The sequence below is a fragment of the Camelus bactrianus genome, chromosome 5 (assembly GCF_048773025.1).
Source record: "Camelus bactrianus isolate YW-2024 breed Bactrian camel chromosome 5, ASM4877302v1, whole genome shotgun sequence".
Taxonomy (NCBI): Eukaryota; Metazoa; Chordata; class Mammalia; order Artiodactyla; family Camelidae; genus Camelus; species Camelus bactrianus.
The window spans coordinates 28,678,811-28,700,684 of NC_133543.1; the positions used below are offsets into that span (position 1 = coordinate 28,678,811).

The window sequence follows — 21,874 nt, forward strand, 5'->3', positions numbered from 1 at the left end:
ATTTGTTCATATGGCAGTGACGGGCTAGAACAGAAATTCCCCATCAACTATATCTCAAACTTCAACATTTTCAAACTTCGAATGATGGATCCTTTTTCCTTCTTTATCTTCTCAACATGCTTAATCCTACCCGTTAAAAAGAAAGAACATACACACAACACAGAAAAAAGAAACCTAATATTTGTCACATCTTTCTACTTGTATAATGTCAAATTTTGGTATATTCTTGAGCTTTTTTGGAAAGAATTCTACTCTCAACTGCTTCCAACTCCATCAATATATGACTAAGAAAAATCTTCAATCATAAAGTCACATTCCAATCCTTCACTGGGTGAAGTTTTTATTTTTTAATATACAAAATAATATGTCTTAACCTGTTACTTCTCTTTCTTCACTCTAAAGAGAGGCCAGATCTCTCAATATGCGAGTATCGGTCACACAAATTAATTCGGATTCCCTGATCTTAGAAGAAAGGATTAGGGATGGAGAAATTAATATGTGGTGTTGTCTTTACTGTATATTTACATATTCTTCCAAAATTTACCTCTAATCGCTTAATCCCTAAATCCACTGATTTCTTTGCAAACATCCTCCCCAAATTTTCTCCATAATTTTACATTTATTAACATCTACACTTGAAAATTCTATTTTCCACTTGGATTCTGAGACACTAGCATTGTTGATGTCTCTCTCTCTTTTTTTTTTTTTTTGGCTGCTCTTTCATAATTGCCTTTATATTCTCTTTCTGTCTAGTAAAAAATGTTTGTCCAAACTCCTTTCAGGTGATATCTCATTTCATGACTTCAGTAATTATGTCTCTATCTGAATGCCTCCATCTGGATTTTCTGACTCTGGGCTCATTGTCCTTTGTAAACATCAGTTCATTCTCACCCTCTCATATGTCCCTGTGTGGATATCTCTGGATGTTCATTAGGGTCACCAACTCCTCCCATGACTCCCCAAGAGGAAAAATGCCCTGTCGTAAACATTGTTCTCAGTGGCATACATGATTTCACTGGACTGAAGGCTCTCACAGTGCTAGGTCCACTCCAGATTCAGTTCCACGTTGTATGTTAGCAAAGTGCCTTGCTAGATGTAAGAATATAATAAATGGAGGTTCATGTCGTTACATTGCATCTGTTTACAAATAGAAGCTTATATCTTCTAAATGTTGCATCAAATTTTCATGCAATAAAAATTAATAATAAACTCTTGAAATTTAACTAGATAACCAGTAATATCTGATGTCAGATCTAGTGAAGATGTAACTATAATCATTAACCATCTATAATCAATGATAAATATTATTAAGGAATAGTCACAACTAAAGAAAGCTCATAAGGAAAAATAAAAATGCTTTGGTATCTCTTAGAGTTCTTTAAATTTCACTGTTCGTGCACGGTCCTTAACATACCAAAAGTCACAGTCTCAGTAAAAGTGGTTAATTCTAAAATACCTCATAAAATATTTAATAGGAATTAAATAAACTTGGTACAAAGTTAAGTTACTTATTTTTGTATCAGGCAGGCCTAAGAAAGAAATCTTGTTAGAAATTTATTAATTGTGTGGCTTTGGAAAACTTAGATTTCCTCAATGGATCTCATTCTGCATCTCATTTTATAAAATGGTGACAGCAATGCCTAACGTGTATTGATTGGTAAAACACTTGGCACAATGCCTGCCACACAGCAAGTACTCAGTAATTGGTAGATTCATTAGTAATAGTAGCATTGGTACTATTATTACTATTAGTATTGTTATCAAACAACTGATCAATTTAGTTTATTATTTAACCTTTGACAGAGTACATACGCCTTTGATAAGATACTCCATATGGAATCCTGATGCACATTTTTCAATATTCATTCTTTTGAACATACCTTGCCTACAGATAATCCATATATATCAGTTCAAAATAGTATATTTTAATATATATAATAATAAAATCTTTTCTATTATATAGATAAGTATATGAATATCACAAAGATTTATCATTAGTCCTTGTTAAATGAGCACTGAATTTTTATGACATGGTTGCAATTTACATTTAGATAAATAAACTTTTAACTTTATATTACCTTTAGTTATACAATTACAGCAATTTCTCTGATACGGGCAGACAGTACTGATGATTTTCAGTGATACTAGATAATGTCTTAGAGAACTGACTGACATAATCTAGGTTCGCAGATTCTAGTTTTCTTAATCACGCTATCTCACATCTGAAAAATACTGTGTTTGAAACTAAATAAAATATTTAAGAAATTTACCAGAATTCTTGGCATTTGAATTAAGAGTTCAATTATAGCAGTCACCATAATAAAGATGACAATAATTATGCTTGTAAAATATTCAAAATAGTATAATTATGGCATATATACTCAATATAGCAATCACTACCTACTTGCTAATAATTTTAGAGTATAGCTTGTTTGGTAGCTTTTAGTCAAGTAATACATCAATGAATATGCTTTCTCAAAAGCATATATTTTCATTTAAATATTATTAAGGTGTATGTAGTTGGCATTTTTCAATAAACAATGTAATACTGTAAGTGTGTCTTTAAAAGCTAGATTTACTTAATAAACAGTTTTTAAGCTGATTATAAAAATGTTACTCATAAGAATGACTTAATCAATATTGTATGATTTTAGAAGGTAAAATAACCTCTCTGCTCAACATCAGACAAATAAATTCTAACCCTTTTTTCCTATACAAACACAATATTTGAAAACGTGTGGTTGATTGCTATGAACCAATGCTAGCAAAAGTAATTACATGTGAATTCCTTATGAGAACATGACTATGCTTATTATTTCTGAGAGGTAGATATCTGCTACTGAACATCATTGGTTGGTTCTCTTTTTAAGCAATTTATTTGAATTCATACTCATTTGCCTACGTGAACCATGCTGCTTCCCCTGTTAACTTGGTCTTGTGCTCGTAAATTTTATCCCTGGTTATAACGTTTTATACCTAACTAGCCTTCTGCGTACACAGTCATTGTTTAGCTCAATATTCTGATACGTGTATTGAGTCTAAGTAATAGAAACATTTAATTGACATTCAAAATGCAGAACATATTTACACACATTTACATTAATGTTCTCTGAAAATACTATCTAAAAGTTACAAACCTTTTACTCACAACATCTTCACTGTTTGGACAAAAGCCACACTCTTGCTTCCTTATACAGAAGTAAATAAGCTGAGAGACAAGTCAGCACAGCATCCTTCAGTTACTGGATTGCAATCAGAAAGCCTGCCTCCTGCCCTCTCACCCTCAAGACTACTCTCCTTGGTGAAATCTGCACTTCTCACTTAGATTCAAGTAATAGAAGTTTTGAATGCTTTAAAGAAAAATTGCTAGTCTTTTTGATAAAGAGATTTGACATTTTACTTTTCCACTTAAGATAATGTTTTCCGAGACCGAAAGTGAGTGCTCATTTACACATCATTTTAGCAAGTTGACTATAGCTGTCGGGTTGTCTTAAGTATCACAAGTATTACAGAGAACTATTCAGCAAAGCCTCCCAGGTACTACTTAATATATTCCGACATGTTTCAAATTATAGGTCACAATCTATTTATGCTTCTGGAAAGTTCATTTTCAGCCAGCACTGTGGAAATGAGACTGAAACATTTTGTCTTTTCTATGAATACAAGTAAAGCCAACTCAAGCCTTCTGACAGTAGCCTAGAGAGCTGTAAGACTAAATAGTTTGGTATTGCGCTCACCATATGGTCCACATGAACCAGTAACTGTGATTCATGAAGCATGGTTAGAGAGACTCTTAACTTTAATTCTCTCATAGGTTTGTTATGAAGATTCAAGGACCAACAACAGTGCCTGGCACTTAGTAAGCAGTCCAATGTATATTAATTGTCATGATCCTGACAGTGATAATAACTAGTGTTATTTTAATTTCTAATAATTATTGTTATTTTAATTTTTGATTCTAACAATAAAGCATGGTGGAACATTTAGAAAATATGAAAGTGTAAAGAAGGACCTACTTCCTTATATAGACACTTGCGTATGCATTTTTTCCACATTGGGCTCATATTATATAAGCAGGTCTTTTTCTTGTGCTTTTCAACTTTATTTTCAAGTACTTTACAACGTGAACATTTTTCTTTATTATATAGCCTACAATTGTGGCTTTGTTTATTGTATAACATTTCTCTTTTAGATATGCTATATTTTATATATTAGCTATTGGGTTCAGGTTTTTAATTCCAATCTTATATCACAAACAACGCTATATTGAACATTTTCACTTCTAAATATTTTGCTTTTTGTGATCATGTAATCTTTGGGATATGTTTGTAGAAGTGACATTATTTATTTAAAAGACACTGGAACTTTTTAAAACTCTTGCTGAGTACTTCCAAATTGCTAACTGCAAGGCTCTGCTATCAACGTTTCCTTCTGGTTAGTGATTTAAGAACGCTGGGGGCCCCTGCGTCTGGCTGGGCTCCCCCTCCCTCTTCTCCCCCTTTCCTCTTCTCTTGCGTTTATTTGTGTGCACATGTGTGCAGGTTCTGCCACTTGCTCATTATGCTTTCTTGTTTTTTCTACTTGATTTGTCACAGCTACATACTCCTATGTCACTGTTTTGTTAAACTATATGCACTATTTAATGTTTTCAATTTTATGTTTCCAACTTACTCTCTTGCATTCTTAAAAAGCAAACAGGACCCAACATCCTGCTTTTAGCACTTTTTAAATATAATCAATATCTATGTTCAGGGAGCCAGGACATCAAGCTTAATTTAAAGTAAAAACAGCCCTCACTTAAATAAAAAGTGGAAGGAAAATAAAGATGGGCAGTTTAAACATATGTCCACCTGTTATCAAGATGTTAATTAGGTGTACATGTATTTTACATTCCAGGTGCCTATGTGACTTGAGAGACATCAGTACATAGGTTTCATTGTTAGTTTCATGATGTTTCAAGGATGTCCAAAAGTTCCTAGCTTACCGTGCCTTTGAGCAAACGTTTTTAGGACAGTCATATTTGATCATAATTGATGGCAGTCCCATCATATTTGGGGCAGTGGCCTGGACAGAAAGATCCTAAATGAATGAGACAGAAAATTCTCTCCATCTACCTGCCCTTGTTATTGCAGTGAGAAGATTTTGATTTTTTTCTTTCTTCAACAGAGCCCTCTTTCCTCTGGCTTCATTTCTGAGAATAAAACCTTTCACTGCCAAAGTACACAGATGCGGTGACAGAGAGCACCACAAAGACAGCTTTTGCTGTCTTCTTGTTATATTCATTTAAATAATTTAATACAAATGTGCTCCCTACTATAAAAAATTGCACTATCACCTCTTCACCTAGCCAGTTTCATATATAGTCAAACTTCACACAATAGAATTGCCTTCCTTTCTATATAATTCCAAACTTTGTAAGTGAGAGTATTTGAATATATTGTCCCAAATTTATAAAACTTCTTGTTTCATTCCTCTAAATCAACCATGTAGGAAATCCTGATTCATTTTGGTATAAACATTAGAAATCTAAATAACAGACCTATAAGAGTAAGGAAAATACCACACAGTATGAACGTATCTTAGAGAATAAATATTCATAAAGTGAAGATTAATTGTACATATAGTTAATTATATAAATATCTTAATATATTTGTGATGAAAAATAATTTCATAAATTATTCTCTATTTTCTATAATAAAATGACTGAATAATTTAATTTTTTACTCTCATTTCCATTGCTTTCCCAAGGCAAACTTTATCTTAAATTTATCGTATAAATAGATAACAGAAATAAACTACATGGATCCTTGTTGATATAATCAATGTCAAACTATTTCATTTTGTAGTATCTTCCTATATGGGTATAGTGCATGTATTTTATTTTTAGTCTTCTTTATCATAAAAAAACCTTAAGGAATAAGGAAAAACTCATTCCTTAGGCAAAACTTTAATTATGCCTCTCAGATGTGTGCCTTTAACTGGTGACATTTCCTTTGTTCAGTTATTATAGTTCTATACAACTGTCATAAACTTATAAATTTTAATTAAGGCTGCCCCAAACCCTAGTTGTATAGTGTCCACATAGGAATTTGCCAAAGGCTTAACTATAAGTAAACCAACAATGAATAAATCCATGAATTGCCCACTGGGATTTGTTTAACAAATTAACATTTGTGTGGAGATAATGAGGTTCTACAGTCTATAAACACCAAACAATGTTTTTATAAAACCACATTTTTAAAAGTAAGAAATGTTTTGTAAATGACTTAATTAAATATTGTATTCGTATTAATTATTAGATGTATAAGACAATAAACTGCATGGCCACATCTCACGTTGAATTCATATAAGAACTCATTTATATTACTAATTTGAAATATAATTTTTTCCTGAACATATTATCTATATAAATTGAGATCTTATTCTCTGGGTGCATAGATGAACTTAATATATTATAAATTTTAGAATGTAGCAAGGTCTGGACCAACGATTTGAATGAAACATTAAAAGTTGTGCTGTATTCATATACCATTCAGGATCCATTAACAGGACAGCAAATTCAGTGTTTCATAGAGATTTGTCCCTGTGGATCCACTGCAAGTTGAATAGGTAGCCATAGTTTGGAGTGCCAAACTCTTTAGTCGGCTTAAATATTTCCAAAGATAAATACAAGAAAATCACCTGGTTATAACCCAATGATTTGTATTATCTTAATGAGAAAATTAAGTTAACATTAAATAATAAAAACTCGAAGCAACTCATTTGCATAAGAGCTTCTTGCCTAAAGCTAAGTGGTATGTGTGTTACTAAAATATAATTACAGGTCATATTCCTTTCCCACACATTCAACAGATTCTCATTTGCATACTCAATGAAGGTCTCAGTACTACAATTTTTCCTATAGCAATAAAATACACTCTGCTGAATGGACTAGCTCCCCTGCAGGCAGAATGCGAACATGTAGTAAGACTCCTAGTGCCTTTTTTAGTTCAACCTGATAAATATTTTTTCAAATGTCTCTTGAGTAGTTAGAATACCTTTATTATCAATTAATTATAAGTCAAAAATATATAGACATAAAACTATCAAACTTAAAGAAACAGTATGCTCTTACTCTTAGACTGCAAATCAGAAAACAGCTTGCTTCCCCTGAACTCCATTGAAAATGCTTCTTCCTGTGGCTCTTTCAGTTAGCACTGTGCCAAATACTTCAAAGAATAGTGTAAGCATTAGAAGCGGTGAGAAATCCCAGTAAGACAGAAATTAGCCATGTAGGGGGTGTGAACATCACATGGATTGATTTTCCATCTGACTAAATTTGCAGTTATTGTAGTAGAATTAAATGTGCATAGATTGTACCCTAATAGTTGCATAATGTTCTTTGCACTGGATATTGGAATTTGCAAATTATATTTTTAGTATGCATTAGGGATAATTTTTTTCCAGTGGGAACATTTTAAATTTAATAGAAGTCAGTAGGAAAATATGTTTTAATGTTCACTTATGTGCTGTAGAAAACACTTTTTGCAAACATGGCTATGGAATAAATTAAGAAGAATCTCAAGTATATCCTAACATGTAGTAACCTGATATTTTCAAAGCAATATGCTTTGAATATACTATATCTTAATGCCCACAGAGTAGTTATGATTTTGGATAGGAATTATAATGCCAAAAGATGCAACTGATATAGTATATACACATTTAAAATAAACCCAATTTTTAATAACATATGAGTTTTAGCATTAGGCAAACTTCATTTAAAAAAAATTTTGGAGTCAAAACTATAAGGCTTGTAAAACTGGTTTTACTTCATTTTAAGCCAGAGTCAAACCATCTACAAGCACTGAGCCCTGTCAGTGGTGCAGCTTAACATGTGACAATAATCAAATGGTCATTATTATTGTTAATTTTTGTAATTTAAACTTCAATATACCCAATTTAGAACAAATGCCGTTATGTTGAATTAATTATTAGATTTAATTTTTGTTAATACATTTGCTATTAAGATACTAGGAATTTTATTTATAACATTAAGTATTTTCTTTATATTTCTCACATATAAGGAAAATTGTTCATGATTTGAATACCCAGTGTCACTCACTTACTTACCCAGAGGTGATGGTATGCAAGTTCCTCCATTTTGACAGTAGTTGCTACAGTGGTTGACTTCACATCTTTCTCCTGAATAACTAGGCCAACAGTGACACCTCAAATCACCCTTCTCATTCAAAATGCATCTTCCTCCATTTTCACAAGTCAATTTGCATGAATCATCTAGTTATAAGAAATGTATAAATTAGCATGTAATTCAGTAAATGGTGGAATAAGAAAAATTCAAATAAGCAAAAATGCTAAGATTTACTTTCTTTCATAAAAAAATAAGGTCCTAGTTCTGTCCCGTTCTAGGCAAACAAGTTAACCTATCTGAGCCTGTTACTTCTCCTTCAAGGCAGCCTTAAGGACAAATGTACAGCTTAACTCATAGACTTGTGAATATTAAATAAGAAGCTTGAAAATAAAAGTTAACATTATGAAACTTTGTAAATTTTTAAGTACATCAGTATATACCATACACATATGCACAAATACGAATTTGAGTTCCAGCCCACATCTACCCTACTAGACCAGCAGAAGGACAAAGAGCTGCCATCTGGTCTGCAGAGGTTGAATTTCAGTAGGAAATTGAAGCACTTATTTGGTAAATTACCAAGTAACATTCTGATTCAGCATTAGTTATTGAGTGCCCAAAGGCACACTGAGAACACAGCTCACATGGAGTGGCATCTATGAATGCCAGAAGGTGAGCACTGGTGGAACTGAATGAATGGACCTATTATGGCTGGACCTGGATTACAGAGTGTAAAGGAAGGAATTGAAAGAGAGAAGTGAATTTGAAGAGATAAGTGGAGTGTTGTAGGAGATCCTTGGATTTTGGACTTTGCCCCAAAAGCAATGTTGAGTCTTTGAAAAAGTCTAAAGTCTGAGAATGACTATACTGGTAGGAGTTAAACTCAAAGCAGAGGGACTCTTAAGACTCTGTTTAAATTATCCAGGCTAGATAAGATGATGGCCTAAAATGCAGTAATGTGGGATAAATAAATGTAGCCAAATGCTAAAGGTAACTAGAAGATAAAAATCACATAAGAGGGAAAGGAAAAACTAAGTATAATTCTTCAGTTTTTGACACAAGGGCTATAGGACCTGAAGGGGTGATGTAGCTTTTTTTTAAAGAGTATGTATGTATGTAAGTTTGTATGTATGTATGTATGTATGTATGTATGTATGTATGTATTTATAATTTTTTTTGCAGGGGGGAGGTAATTAGGTTTATCTATTTACTTACTTTTTCAGTGGAGGTATTAGGGATTGAACCCAGGACCTTGTGCATGCTAAGCATGCACTCTACCATTGGAGCTATACCCTTCCCCCTCGATTTAGCTTTAAACATATTAAACTGGAGATATCTATATAAATGTAAAGGAGGTGGGAAGGGATAAACTTGGGAGGTTAAGATTTGCAAATGTTAGCTACTATATATAAAAACAGATTAAAACTTTTTCTTCTGTATAGCACGGGGAAATATATTCAGTATCTTGTAATAACCTTTAATGAAAAAAATATGAAAATGAATATATGTATGTATAGGCATGACTGGGACATTATGCTGTACACCAGAAATTGACACATTGTAATTGACTGCACTTCAATTTAAAACATTTAAAAAAATAAATGCAAGTGGGAATCTTTAGCAAAGAGTTGATACAGAGGTCAAATTCTTAAGAAAGATCCCAAGTGTAAGTATGCTTGCTTAGTTTAAAATTTACCAGAACGTTTCTAACTCATTCGGCATGAAATATCCTAATCAGAGTTGTGAATGTGAACAGTGAAGATAAATATTTAAGATATGATGATCACAGTTAGAATTACTGTGAGAGGGCTCATTTTCACCTGTAGATGTTCTGTGTAAAACACAAAGATACTCAAACTCTCCACATGTTAAGACATGTACATTTCTATAACGTGCCTCATTAGGCATCAGAGATGTAAAAATATAACACTGCCCAATGAAATGAAAGTGGAGTTAACATTCTTTCAAAACCTAACTGTAATAGTTCTGTAACGATAAAGGAAGCTGCTTTTGTCAATAACTAAATCACCTCCAGAAGCCAAGATCCAGCAATTATAATCAACTATATGGAAGAGCAGGTGAATACTTCTGCAAGAATGAGTAACATTTGAATTTCAAATTTCTTACATGAAGATTACAAATATTCAGTGTGCTCTCATTTAACAACAGCAGCTAGAGGAAGGCAAGTAATTATAAAGAGCTGAGAAACTTGGCAGTATCAATGTTAATGTCAGGAAAAGTAACTGGCATTTATCTACACCAATCAATAATTCCAAAACTCACTTATTTATATTCCTAACCCAGTGTCCAAGCTGTCCAAGCTGTCCATTACCAAGGCTCATTTATGTAAAGGCCAATGTGAATATTTTTTAACACTCGGATTATTTCAAATATAAGATTTTCTTTTAAATTACAAAATGAATTTTGAGGAGGTTTCTATAGTCTCAAGCAGGGTTGAAATAGTAAAACAAAAATTTGTAAAAAAGTTTTAGATCTTGGGTAAGTGTGTACTTAGACAAAATACTTCCTTGTTTAAAACCTAAAACCATACAATTTGATGAATTAATACGGCAAAAAAAAATTGCTTCATTTTCCTACCTATTTTGTGACAGATTTATCTTAGAATGTTGAGTGTCTATATTTTGCAAGGTATTGTGTTAGGCACTTTCCGTATGTTATTTCTAGTATTTCCACTGACTCTGGACATGGGTACTTTGGGTGACTTAGAGGCACTGAAGTGTGTTATGTGATGGTCAATGTGTGGAATGCCTAGATTCACCTGGGAGTACTACCGCTATTAAGGAACATTAGACAATCAATTGAGCCTTTTCATGCTTCAATTTTTTTATATGTAAAAATAGGGACAATGGACAGTATAATATCATTGGAGTTTTGTGAGGATTAAATGAAATAATATACATATAGCATACTTAAAATATGCCTTATCATAAGCCTTCAAGATATTTATTATTATTACTAACAATCGTATTTAACATTAATCTAATTTTACACTGAAGAAACTGATACTGAAGGAGCTTGGGGCCAAATTACTTATGTCATAGCTCTTGGCCTAACTCAAAGCTCCACCTCAGCCCTACCCTAGGCCAAGTTCTTCCTGTGTATTTGTTGATTTTGGATTATTGAAAACATTTACATTAAACACAAAGGAAAAAGGGGATTATGGGGAAGAGATAGTCATGTTTATTTATAAAAGAAGAACAATAGACGCTGTCTGCAAGTTGACCATTAAAAAGACCACCTATAACATCTGAGTCAACGTAGAAGTCACACTGGCAGTTTAAGTAGTGTACTTCCGTGCAGAGTATTAATCCCTCTCGGAGGGGTCTCTCCCACCGAAGCAGCAGTACAAGTAGACACGGCACACAGGAGGCGTCTGTGAGAGCACTGGTTGTGGGAGTGTGTGGAACGAGTGAAAATGCAGCACATCTACAAGGAAGAGTTGTTGACATTTTTGAGAATCTGTTTCTGAGATGTTAAGTAGACTAGGCGACCATACACAGTTCACCCGCCAGACTGTATCAGAGCAGTGGGTGAAAAATGTACTTGCTAATGTTTGAAAATGTTCATTTAATTATCTTATTCTACCAGCAAAATTGAGATCGTGGCAACTCTGGCTGGGATAATTGGTAAAGAGGAAGGGTGCATCCTGGTACTAGTGACAAGATCCCTTTTCAATGACCGGCACTGAAGTACCAATCGAAAACACCAGTCATGGTTCACATTTAGCTCTCTGCTAAGAATGTTCCAGCCCTGCCATCCACAAGAACACTTTGCTCATCCTACACACTAACTGAAACAAATGACTCATTGTTTTTTTTTTTCCATTCCATGTTTTCATGACTTTTCAGACAGTTTTTTCTGCCTCAATGTCCTCTTCCTTCTTTCCTGCTTAATCTAATCTGTCTTTGCAGACCTTGTTCTAAAGTCATATTCTATGGCAAATCTAATCAATTCCTAATTGGATACTCATGTAATTTGCATTAATAGTTTAAACTCTGTCTCTCCTATAGCTCACATCACTCTTCGTATAAATATCTACTTACTGGTATTTGTGTCATTTATCAATTCATCTTTGCAATCCCTTCAGATTTGCATATCCAGTGCTTAAAAATATATATTAAAGAGCCATGACAGTTTTAGACACTGAGTGTCTCAGAAGAGACAGTAGTCTTCAGATTGCACATAACCCTCAGCAGAGAGCAATGAGACAATGATATGGGGGCAGAGATGCTGACTGAGGACAAAGACACTGTGTTCACGTGAGGAATTCATTCTTATAGGGAAATAAACAGGTAGGAAGAGCATGTATTTTAGTTGAAAAATGTTTGTGGTGACTCTCAAAAGTGATTTTGCAGCACTGCATTTTGGTCTGTGACATAAAATTAATGACTATTGATTTTCTTTTCTCTTAGTACCATTTTTTTTCCCATTATGGCTAATGTCTTGAATATGAGGAAACTTATTGAAAGTCTATCTGGATATCCAGGAGACATCTCTTCTTTCCCTTTCCCATCACACTATAAATTTTTTTATTTTATTTTATTTATTTTTTTATTTTATTATTTTATTTTATTTTATTTTACTTTACTTTTTTATTTTATTTTATTTTATTTCTATTTAAAATGTGCCAGAATTTGAAATGACGCTTCAAGTTTTCAAATGTCTATTCCAAAGTCTACCTTCTAAAATATAACTCTCTGAGTGAAGAAGTATTTTTTGTTTTCTTTCTAAATTAGTCCTTCGTTTCTGAATGAGTGCTTATGCTTTGCTCAAATGCCCTCAAGATACTTATTATTAGTAGTAGTTGTTGCGCTATTTATTGCTAATCAGATTTTACACAGAGGAAACTAAGGCTTAGTTTCTAAATTAATCCTTGGTTTTAAAATTAGCACTGGCACACAAAAGGTGTTCAATATAAAGCTGCTAAATGAATCAATGGATTTGGGAGTTGGGTTTAAACTTATAGCAGAATGGCACCCTCAGAAGTATCATTATTCTTATTTTTACAAGAGCTACATAAAAAGGTCTCTTGATTCTGTGTGTGACTTCAAAGTTCTCAATCTACTCTTCAATGCACAGTAAGTACTCAATGCAGCTTTGAATAAATGCAGAACGAATTGATAGGAAGTCATCGTCAGAGAAAAGAACAGTTTACACAGGTGTTCAAGAACCAGTGGTATCAAGGAGCCTGTACTGATGGCTGAGTAGCTAATTCTGCTCAGTTTCAACAGTTGTGGACACTTATTGTACAGACTAATTATTTACAGAATAATGAATTTTATTACCTGACAGGCTGTCATCATTGCAGGTGCCATTAATCAAGTATTTTCCTTCTGGGCACACACAGGTGGCCCCAGAAGGATTCAGCAAACAGAGGAACTCACATGCTAAATCTAAGCATGGATTGGGTACTGAACAAAAGGAAAGAAAGAAACACATAATTATGAGTACAACAGGTTTCAAAAAAATAAAATCTAATAAGGTGAAATGATGAATTAGCAATGTTAAAAAGAAATCACATCAAATTTTTACTGGGAGCATTTCATTTCAATATTACCATTCTCCTTTACAGCTGAAAAGAAACCACTACCCAACGCCCACCATTAATAGAAATTTTACCCTAATTTATGCTTCCCACAGGGGAGAAGAAATTATTCAAACACACACTTTGCCACGCTTCGCTTGACAAAAGAGTTGGTCTGAGATACTGAAGTGTAATTGGGGCTGTTGTAAAAAGTAAAGCCATCTGGAGTCTTTGGGATCTAACCTCACTTTAGATAGTTTCAAGACTGGTTTAGCAGACAGAAGCAATTCTCCCTGGTATTTACAAAGGCTTAAAATCCATATGCAGTTGTCTGTCAGAACACAAACAAAACGTATGCTTCTTTCCCCTAAAAACCATGTTTAACACAATTTCCTTTCCATCAGATAGAAGTTTGTGCCCATGGATAAATGTGTGTCACATTTACTTTTGTCTAAATTTCTATCTCATCAGTATCCTCTGCAGTCATCTGCATGGCTTTCCATACAGAATCCCATTAGGATGAAGTGAAAATGGCATCTAGTTAGTGAAATGGTGACTATGATAGTGGCTCTCATTCTGAAGGATCCACCACTCAAACGCCTATTATATTTAGGGCAGAATTTCATTTACTTACATTTTATGAAGGTGGCAATATTTGACTATGAATATGAATGAAACAGAACTAGAGGATGAGAGAGAATGCCAGGGGATGTCCTCATAGTAACCTGGGAAACTTGAAACCTCAGATCATTGGTAAAGAGCAGCAAAACCTTGAATAGAATTTCAGGAAGGTTCTAGGGGGATATATGTTGTTTTAATCTACTTCCAAAAACTGACTTGGTTAAATATCAATTGTTACCTTTCCAGTTATCATACCAAATGAGGTGAAAGTCCTTTTTATTTGCCACAAAGAATAATTATAAGTAAATCTTGAACAGTGTTTTGAAGAGTGAACTCAAGCAACAATAAAAATGATAAACCATCAGAGAAAATTCAACCTTGGGAACAGTTCTCCTCAGATACTTTTAAAGATGAAATGTTAAAGCTGTAATTGTTACTTGGTTATTAGTAACAAATTTCCTTACTTGCATGGTTTGTCTAAAGACTCACAAAGTTTTGTTAAGAACTTAGAAGAAACATAATGAGACAAATTTTTATAACAAAGTTAATTCTAATTCCATGAAAACACAGCCAAATCCTGAAATTTTCATATCTTTCATGGCAGAAATAGAAACTTTTGCATTATTTATATCTTGTCTTTGGTAATTTGAAAAGGCTGGTGATATCAAAATTAAAGTGACTTAACTTACTGGGGTTAAGCCATGGATATAGTTAAGAATTTTAAAACACTTTATTTTGAGAGTTATAAGAAACTTTACCAATATAGACAGTAGTATAAAATATTATACTTACAGTCTAGTTGTTTATAGCGATGAGAAATCAAAACTCCTTTTGTTTTATCAACATCTAAAGCTAGGTACTCTACAGAACCATGGCCAAATTTTTGTACTCGAAATACACCATTTTTAGGTCCTGCACCATATATATAATCTTCAAAGACATCAATCCTATGCGGATGTAACAAGCCTAGGATTTTAAAAAAGTTGAGTTATAAAAGTTGCAGTATAAATGCTCAGACTTAAGAAAACTAAGTTTATCCAAGATCCTATAGAAAATCTTATTCCTGTTCTTAAAAAACTTTCATAATTAGAATATTTTCAATATTAGGTGTAAAGTTATTAGGATTAATTTCATAGCAGTAGAAATATGTGAGATATTATAACTTGTCACTCAGAACATAAGAAAATTTTCATCATCACTTTAATCATCTTTACCACCACAAAGCGTCTGCCCGGGGGCTTATTACATGCAGAGTAATCTCTGCTGTACAGTTTGCAAATAAAAGAAAAGCCTACAGGCCAATGTTATCCATTGCATACAAACAGGAGTTCACAAAATTCTTAATTTGTGTTCTGTATCAAATTAATGGTCAAATTAGATTGCCTGGATGACAATTTTATCAAGCAACCAGGAGTTGATTTTAAACAGTAAAATCCCCCAAAATATTTGACATCACTGTTTTCTGTTTTAGACATGGGATAAAGAAAACAGGAAAATGGTAAACATACATATGACTTGTTTGACTAACAATAATAAAGCCTGTAATTTTTCACATTTTAAGAAATGGCTACTATTTTAAGAGATTTTATTTTAAAAAATCTAACTTTTGGTACTGACATTTATAACAAGTAAAATGACAACATTATATTTATTATCTAAACGTTATAAAACCTAAAATGCCATTTAACTTATATATTTTTCTTTAGTGTTTCTTAAAATAGTAAAATGTACACTTAACCTGAAAGTGGTTAACTTTATTGTAATCAATTACATGAAGGTGGAGTTTTTCTCTATCTAGAGTTACCATAGCAAAAACACACACTTTTGGTAAAGGTACAATGAAAGTTCAATGCAACAATTTTTCTTGCAACTTCTCTGCTTTTGTTCAAAAGACAACAAGAAGCAATGTAATATTCAGTAAACATAACATGTAAATGTAAAAAATTCAAGTATGCACTGTGAACAATTTGTGGTAAATAAGGTAAGCGGTTTTGGTAGGAAAGGGAAAGCAAAACAGAAGGGAAAGAAATTAGATTCAGCAGAAAGAACTGAGATTGGAAGGCACAGAATGCATGAGGCATAGAAGGGGGCCAAAAATGAGAGTGAAAAATTGGAGGTAGATACAGAGATGGAGAGAAGAAAGGGGCGCTGAAAAAGAAGAGCACAGGTGGATTCTGCAGTCGCTCATGGGAGAGCTAAGGTGTCATTTTTACACACCACTTTTCACGTAGATGACAGCATCTATCAATTACCTATATAAATAATTGCTACTATGATGTTCTACTATACACAGTAACTCGTCTCCTACTCATCACTGCAATTTAAAATAAAAATTAGTGTTCACAGGCACTACTTGAAGGGTTCTGCTCAGAACAGGATATCCACAGAAGCAACAAACAGAGTGAGTATTTTCTGAATCTGGACAGCAAAGCACCACATTTGTCTTAGAGTCAAATGAGTTCTATTGGCCTGAAGTCTTTGTTATTCTAGTAGGAATGAAAACTGTAATACACTGTAAGAGCGACAAGTTGAAAATAGAAAGAATTCGAGGAAATCCAGAACATAAAGCTTCCGTACTTATCTTTATGTTTCATTAGGTAACCCTCTCGATGATAATAATTAAAAGCAAAAACAAAAGCACTTCACACACCTTGTTTGCTGCTGACAGACACTACTGAATCAGAGCCGTCATACAGAACACTGCCAATCACAGAGAGCTCAAGGTCAGCCCAGTATATCCGCTCACTGAAATGGTCCACAGCCAGACCTGCAGAATCAACAACACCGACAAATAACAGCAACACGTTTGAGATTATTTAAAATTATGCTTTTGCTCTTTACTATATTATTATAATTGACATTTTTCTTCAGACATCTTGGAAATTACCCAGTCTACATCATGGTAGTGCAAAAACCAGAAAAAATGAAATACCTTAATCCTTGTCTTGAAATACATGTGGATAGACTACATAGAATTTATTTAATGAACTGCAGCAAAAATTCTTACTTCACACCGGAAAAGCTACCGTAAATATCTTTCCACACTTACTAGTTTCTTAATTATGGTTATTTTCTAAAAGACTTCTCCATGATATTTTTGTTTTTATCTTTATAGTACACACAGAATTAATTCATCATTTACATCACTTATCTAACCATTATTTAAAACAATTCAGTGTAATTAGTTACATTTTGAATCTCTTCATGCAGGTGCATTTCTCGGAACATAAAAGGTTCTAGGCTTAATTGTAAGATATTTTCACTCATTTGGAGTTGGTTTACAGTGTTATGAGATACTTGTGTGCATGCTGAAGTTTAAACTGACTAAAGATTGATGTTTACAGTAGGGAAGAACGATTAGTAAATTCCTTAATTAAGGTTCTAGTTATACTTAAATTTTCTACTTTATTTTTTTTTCACTCTATTCATTAATTTGCTCTGAGACTGCCTGTCTATCTTTTTATCATCAGTATCTGTTAGTGACTATCCATGGACTAAAATAACATGTAGTAAAAAATAATGTTTTTCTCTTGATTCACTTTTTAATTTTTTATTTCATAATGTGATTGGAATCCAGCCAGTATCTTCTTACAAAAATATCAACACATAGAGTATCTTAAGTAAACTTCCTTTAGTATAGAAGGGTAAGATGCATGACATGTGATTCTATAATAAATCTTCACTGCTGTGGATATTTAATTCTCATGACATAGCTAGTCTTTAGATATTGTATATTACATACTTTGATAGTACAATGCAATTGAAATACTTTTGGCATCTGAATCACAAAGAACTTTCTGAATCAGATCATTGGTTGAAAAAAACAGGTACATCTCAATGGCAAGGCAACTGAATGAAAAGTATTTTTGAGTTGACATTAATTGTATTCCTGTGTAGATGGACCAAGACTGAACAATCAGAATGAAAACATATCATGGTGAAAATCACTTGGGAATAATTCTTCAGTTAAGTATGTAGATCTATCCCAAATGCAATCAAATGAAACATAAATATTGCTCCTCAATTATAATATAAAGATATTTTATGCCCAATCAGCCTCTGAGAAGTGACTTAATGATTAAAACAAGTGGTCTGTGTTTTACTAGTTTCTGCTCGATGATTAATTTGCTATCTGGACTCATGTTGGGAATTATGTTTTTGCTTCTTCATGTACAGTTATGGGTAACATGAACCATAAAATGATTGTTTCCTGCTACCACCATTCTATTTCAAAACAGCTATCAAAGAAAGGTTGAAAATATTTTTCTTTCTCTCCCACTACTGTAATACAGTAAAGAAGGAGATTAAAAAAAAAAAAAAGCTGTCCCCAACAAAATTGGTCTTTGCCTCTGAATATTAAATTTGTTAATCACATAAAAGAAGAAAACAATGAATGTGTAATCCAATTTAATTACCAACACTGTTTCTTCAGATTCAGGAGCAATAAAAATTTCTCAAAAGTGTCATATTGTTGCATAATTAGTCTAGGCTTAAAACATACACACACGTTTGTCAACTCTGGTCTCATACTGTACTATCTTGGATGGAATTACATCCAAATAAAAATTATATAACAAAGCTTTTAGATGAGTGGCATTTGTATTCCCCCAAATCCACAAATCGATGATTGTGATTTTTCCTTAAGCCCTTTAATAAAAGAGACAGTTTTTTAAATTAAAAAGTTAATAAAGGAATCAACTTATTTTTTTTTTGTTATAGAGATGAGAGTCAAGTTTATATGAAAGAACAAGTTCATTTCTATATCTTTAAAATATCACATCTGCTTTTTTGTCTTTAATAAAAAAGCAATAATAAAATGGGGAAAAAAAATCAATTCCCAAGAAAGTCATTCTTATCTGAAATGGGAATGGTGACTATTTGGAACCAAGTGAGTATAAGTACAGAAAATTCAAAATAAAATGCCATACTTATTCTAATCAAGCATAATAGAACCACAATTTGGAAGTTTTATGAAAGACAAAAATACAGGCTCACTAAGTTTTAGAAATGCATGATAATGACCCAATCATGTAGTCATTTTCTTAAAATCTCCCATGATACCAAGACTACTATTACATTTTAGAGATTTTTGAATCTAACTTTTGTTGAACTCTGAAATTTTCCAAGATCCTTCACACAGTTTCCCTATTTCCACTATGCTCTAAAAAGCAGAAAGAAAATGGTAAAAGCAAAATCTTATGATGAATTACTACAGTACCAATGTGATATTTAAGGAGAAGACTGGGAGAGATCAATAAATTAAAATCACTATATTTTCAGAAAGAGAGAACAAGATTACACACATTCTGTGTTAAGGGAAAGCTGAGATTTATAAGGTAGCAATAACCAGCAAGTGTATACTACCATATTCATGATTTAAGAGGTGATAAGAGGGGTCTGAAAAATTAAAAATATTTAGCACTATGTCAAATTTATTTTTAGAAAATTGTTGAAAGTATTTTTGAGACAAGTTGCCTACTTAAAATCTTAGATTCCAAACTAGGCTACAGTTGCTTTGCATATATATGTGCATGAGTGTTAGTAAAATAATGCATCAAGGAATTGAAAAATAATGCTTAAGTTTTTATCTATAAATAGAGATCTTTTGTTGGCCAAGGACCAAGAATTTGCTGAATGAATCAGATAATTATGACTGGTCCAGGGCAAGTGTGTGTACTTTTTTATTCTCTCAGAAATCGCCACAATTTGGGAGGAGCTAAAGGCAACATAAATAAGCTCTTAGATATCAAATAATATGGTATTTAAGTAAAACTCATGTAATTCTACATACCTTCCTACAGAAGTGAAAACTGGAAAGTATCCTTATCTGACACAGAATTCATTAACCCAGCACATACTCATAAGGTAACTCCCTTGCACCACACGCTGCCAAGTACTAGGTATGTAGCAAACTATCAAACAGATCATGTTCCTGCTCTCATGAAGCCTGCTACTCAACCAGCACACAATTCACTGAATCGGAATATAAATTACGCTTCTTATAACAACTCCAGCAACTTTGAGTGATCAGTTTTCCATTGTTAATTCCCCAAACTAAATTTCTAGTTCTGCATTGAGCTCCAGAACTAAACTTTCCAATTACCTGTGAGGTGTCTCCATCTGACTGACTTAGGTTGGGTCCTGTCTACAAGTGCAACATTTGCCTGTGAGTGACAGCATCACACATGCCACCTTCTCCAAACTCCTATTTGAATGATCAAACGATGCTATATGCAACCTACCCTCCCCATCCCTGACCCTTCTTCCTGCTCTACTTTCACTCTACTCTCCATGGTACTAAACACCTCATAACTTACTTTATAACTTACTTTTAAAATATTTTTGCTGTCCTCCATCTCAGTCCTCTGCCTTCCAGGAGAATGCAAGCATTAGTAAGGCAGGGATCGATGGTCACAAGCTCATTCCTATATTCCAAATGCCTAGCATTGTGCATGACACACACTAGATATGCAATAAATATCAGCTAATGAATGAATAAATGTCTTCTAGGAGTCTACTCCTGTAAGTGCGGCAGGAGTTCTCAGGGCAGAATTGCTGAGAAGAAAACTATGCCCATTACACATGCGGCAGAGACGCTCCTACCAGCTACTTTCTTGGCACGTCCCTATGGATGTCAGACCAGATCCTGTTATTTGCTTAACGTGAGTCAGTGGGACTTGCCGTGGCCGGTTAAAGCCTGCAGGGGCTGGCCTCTATCCACCTCCCTAAGCCTATTTCATGTCACTTTCCAATTTGTTTATTATGCTATTTGGCTTTCCTTCAATTCTGCTTCCTACTTCAGGGCTCTCCTGACCTGTTCTCCACTTGGTGTTGCATCATCATTCCCTATTCCCACTCCTTCATATGGTTTAGCAACTAATCTTCACAAGACTCCAAAAGCGATTGCTCTCCACTATAATTAAAGTGACACCTCTGAGGCACTCCATCCTTTTCTAGTAGGGATATTTACATACATTTGCATATATGTGCATGCACACGCACGCGTACACACTCACATTTTTGCTTTTGTTTCTACAGACCTCCATATTAGACTATAAATTCCTTAAGTGCAGAAATCCTCATTTCCAAAGACTAATAGTGCCTGGTACATAGTGAGCATCCAATATTTTTTTAGTGAAAGGAGAGATGAAGGAAGACAACAAGAAGATGCTCAAAAGAATAATTTTAATTTATTGACTTTTAATCCCTCTTGGAGACATTTCCTATCTCCTCCTGTATTCTCATATCCATTCAATAAATGCTACTAATGCTAACTTTGCTTTGCTTCCCATATAAGCCCTGGTCTTTTTATATCACTGTTATCATTCTAATTATGCTATTCTCCACTCTCATCAGGACCATTCAGTGGATTGTTAACTGGCCTTTTGGTCTCTGTATCTATTCATTCCATTGGCACAGAGCTACCATAGCAATATGCCTGAAGACTTACCTTGTTCACATACTCCTTGAATCAAAGTGGTATAGTGGCTCGTTATCGCCTAAAAAAATCATACTTGAACACCTTCCCATTGAAAGCCCCCTATTCTCAGCTCATCTTACATTACCTACCCTGTCCT

The 21,874-nt window shown here is 33.5% G+C and overlaps 1 protein-coding gene across 1 annotated transcript in view; it reads right to left on the reverse strand.

Annotated features, from left to right (window-relative positions):
• LRP1B (LDL receptor related protein 1B) overlaps window positions 1-21,874 on the reverse strand; it is a 1,597,029-nt gene that overhangs the window by 67,516 nt on the left and 1,507,639 nt on the right. The window contains exons 80-83 of the mRNA XM_074363587.1: window positions 16,948-17,064; window positions 15,090-15,263; window positions 13,438-13,563; window positions 8,113-8,277 (exon numbers count right to left, since the gene is read on the reverse strand). Of these exons, the coding sequence (XP_074219688.1) occupies window positions 8,113-8,277; window positions 13,438-13,563; window positions 15,090-15,263; window positions 16,948-17,064 (582 nt within the window). The remainder of the gene's footprint in view (window positions 1-8,112; window positions 8,278-13,437; window positions 13,564-15,089; window positions 15,264-16,947; window positions 17,065-21,874) is intronic.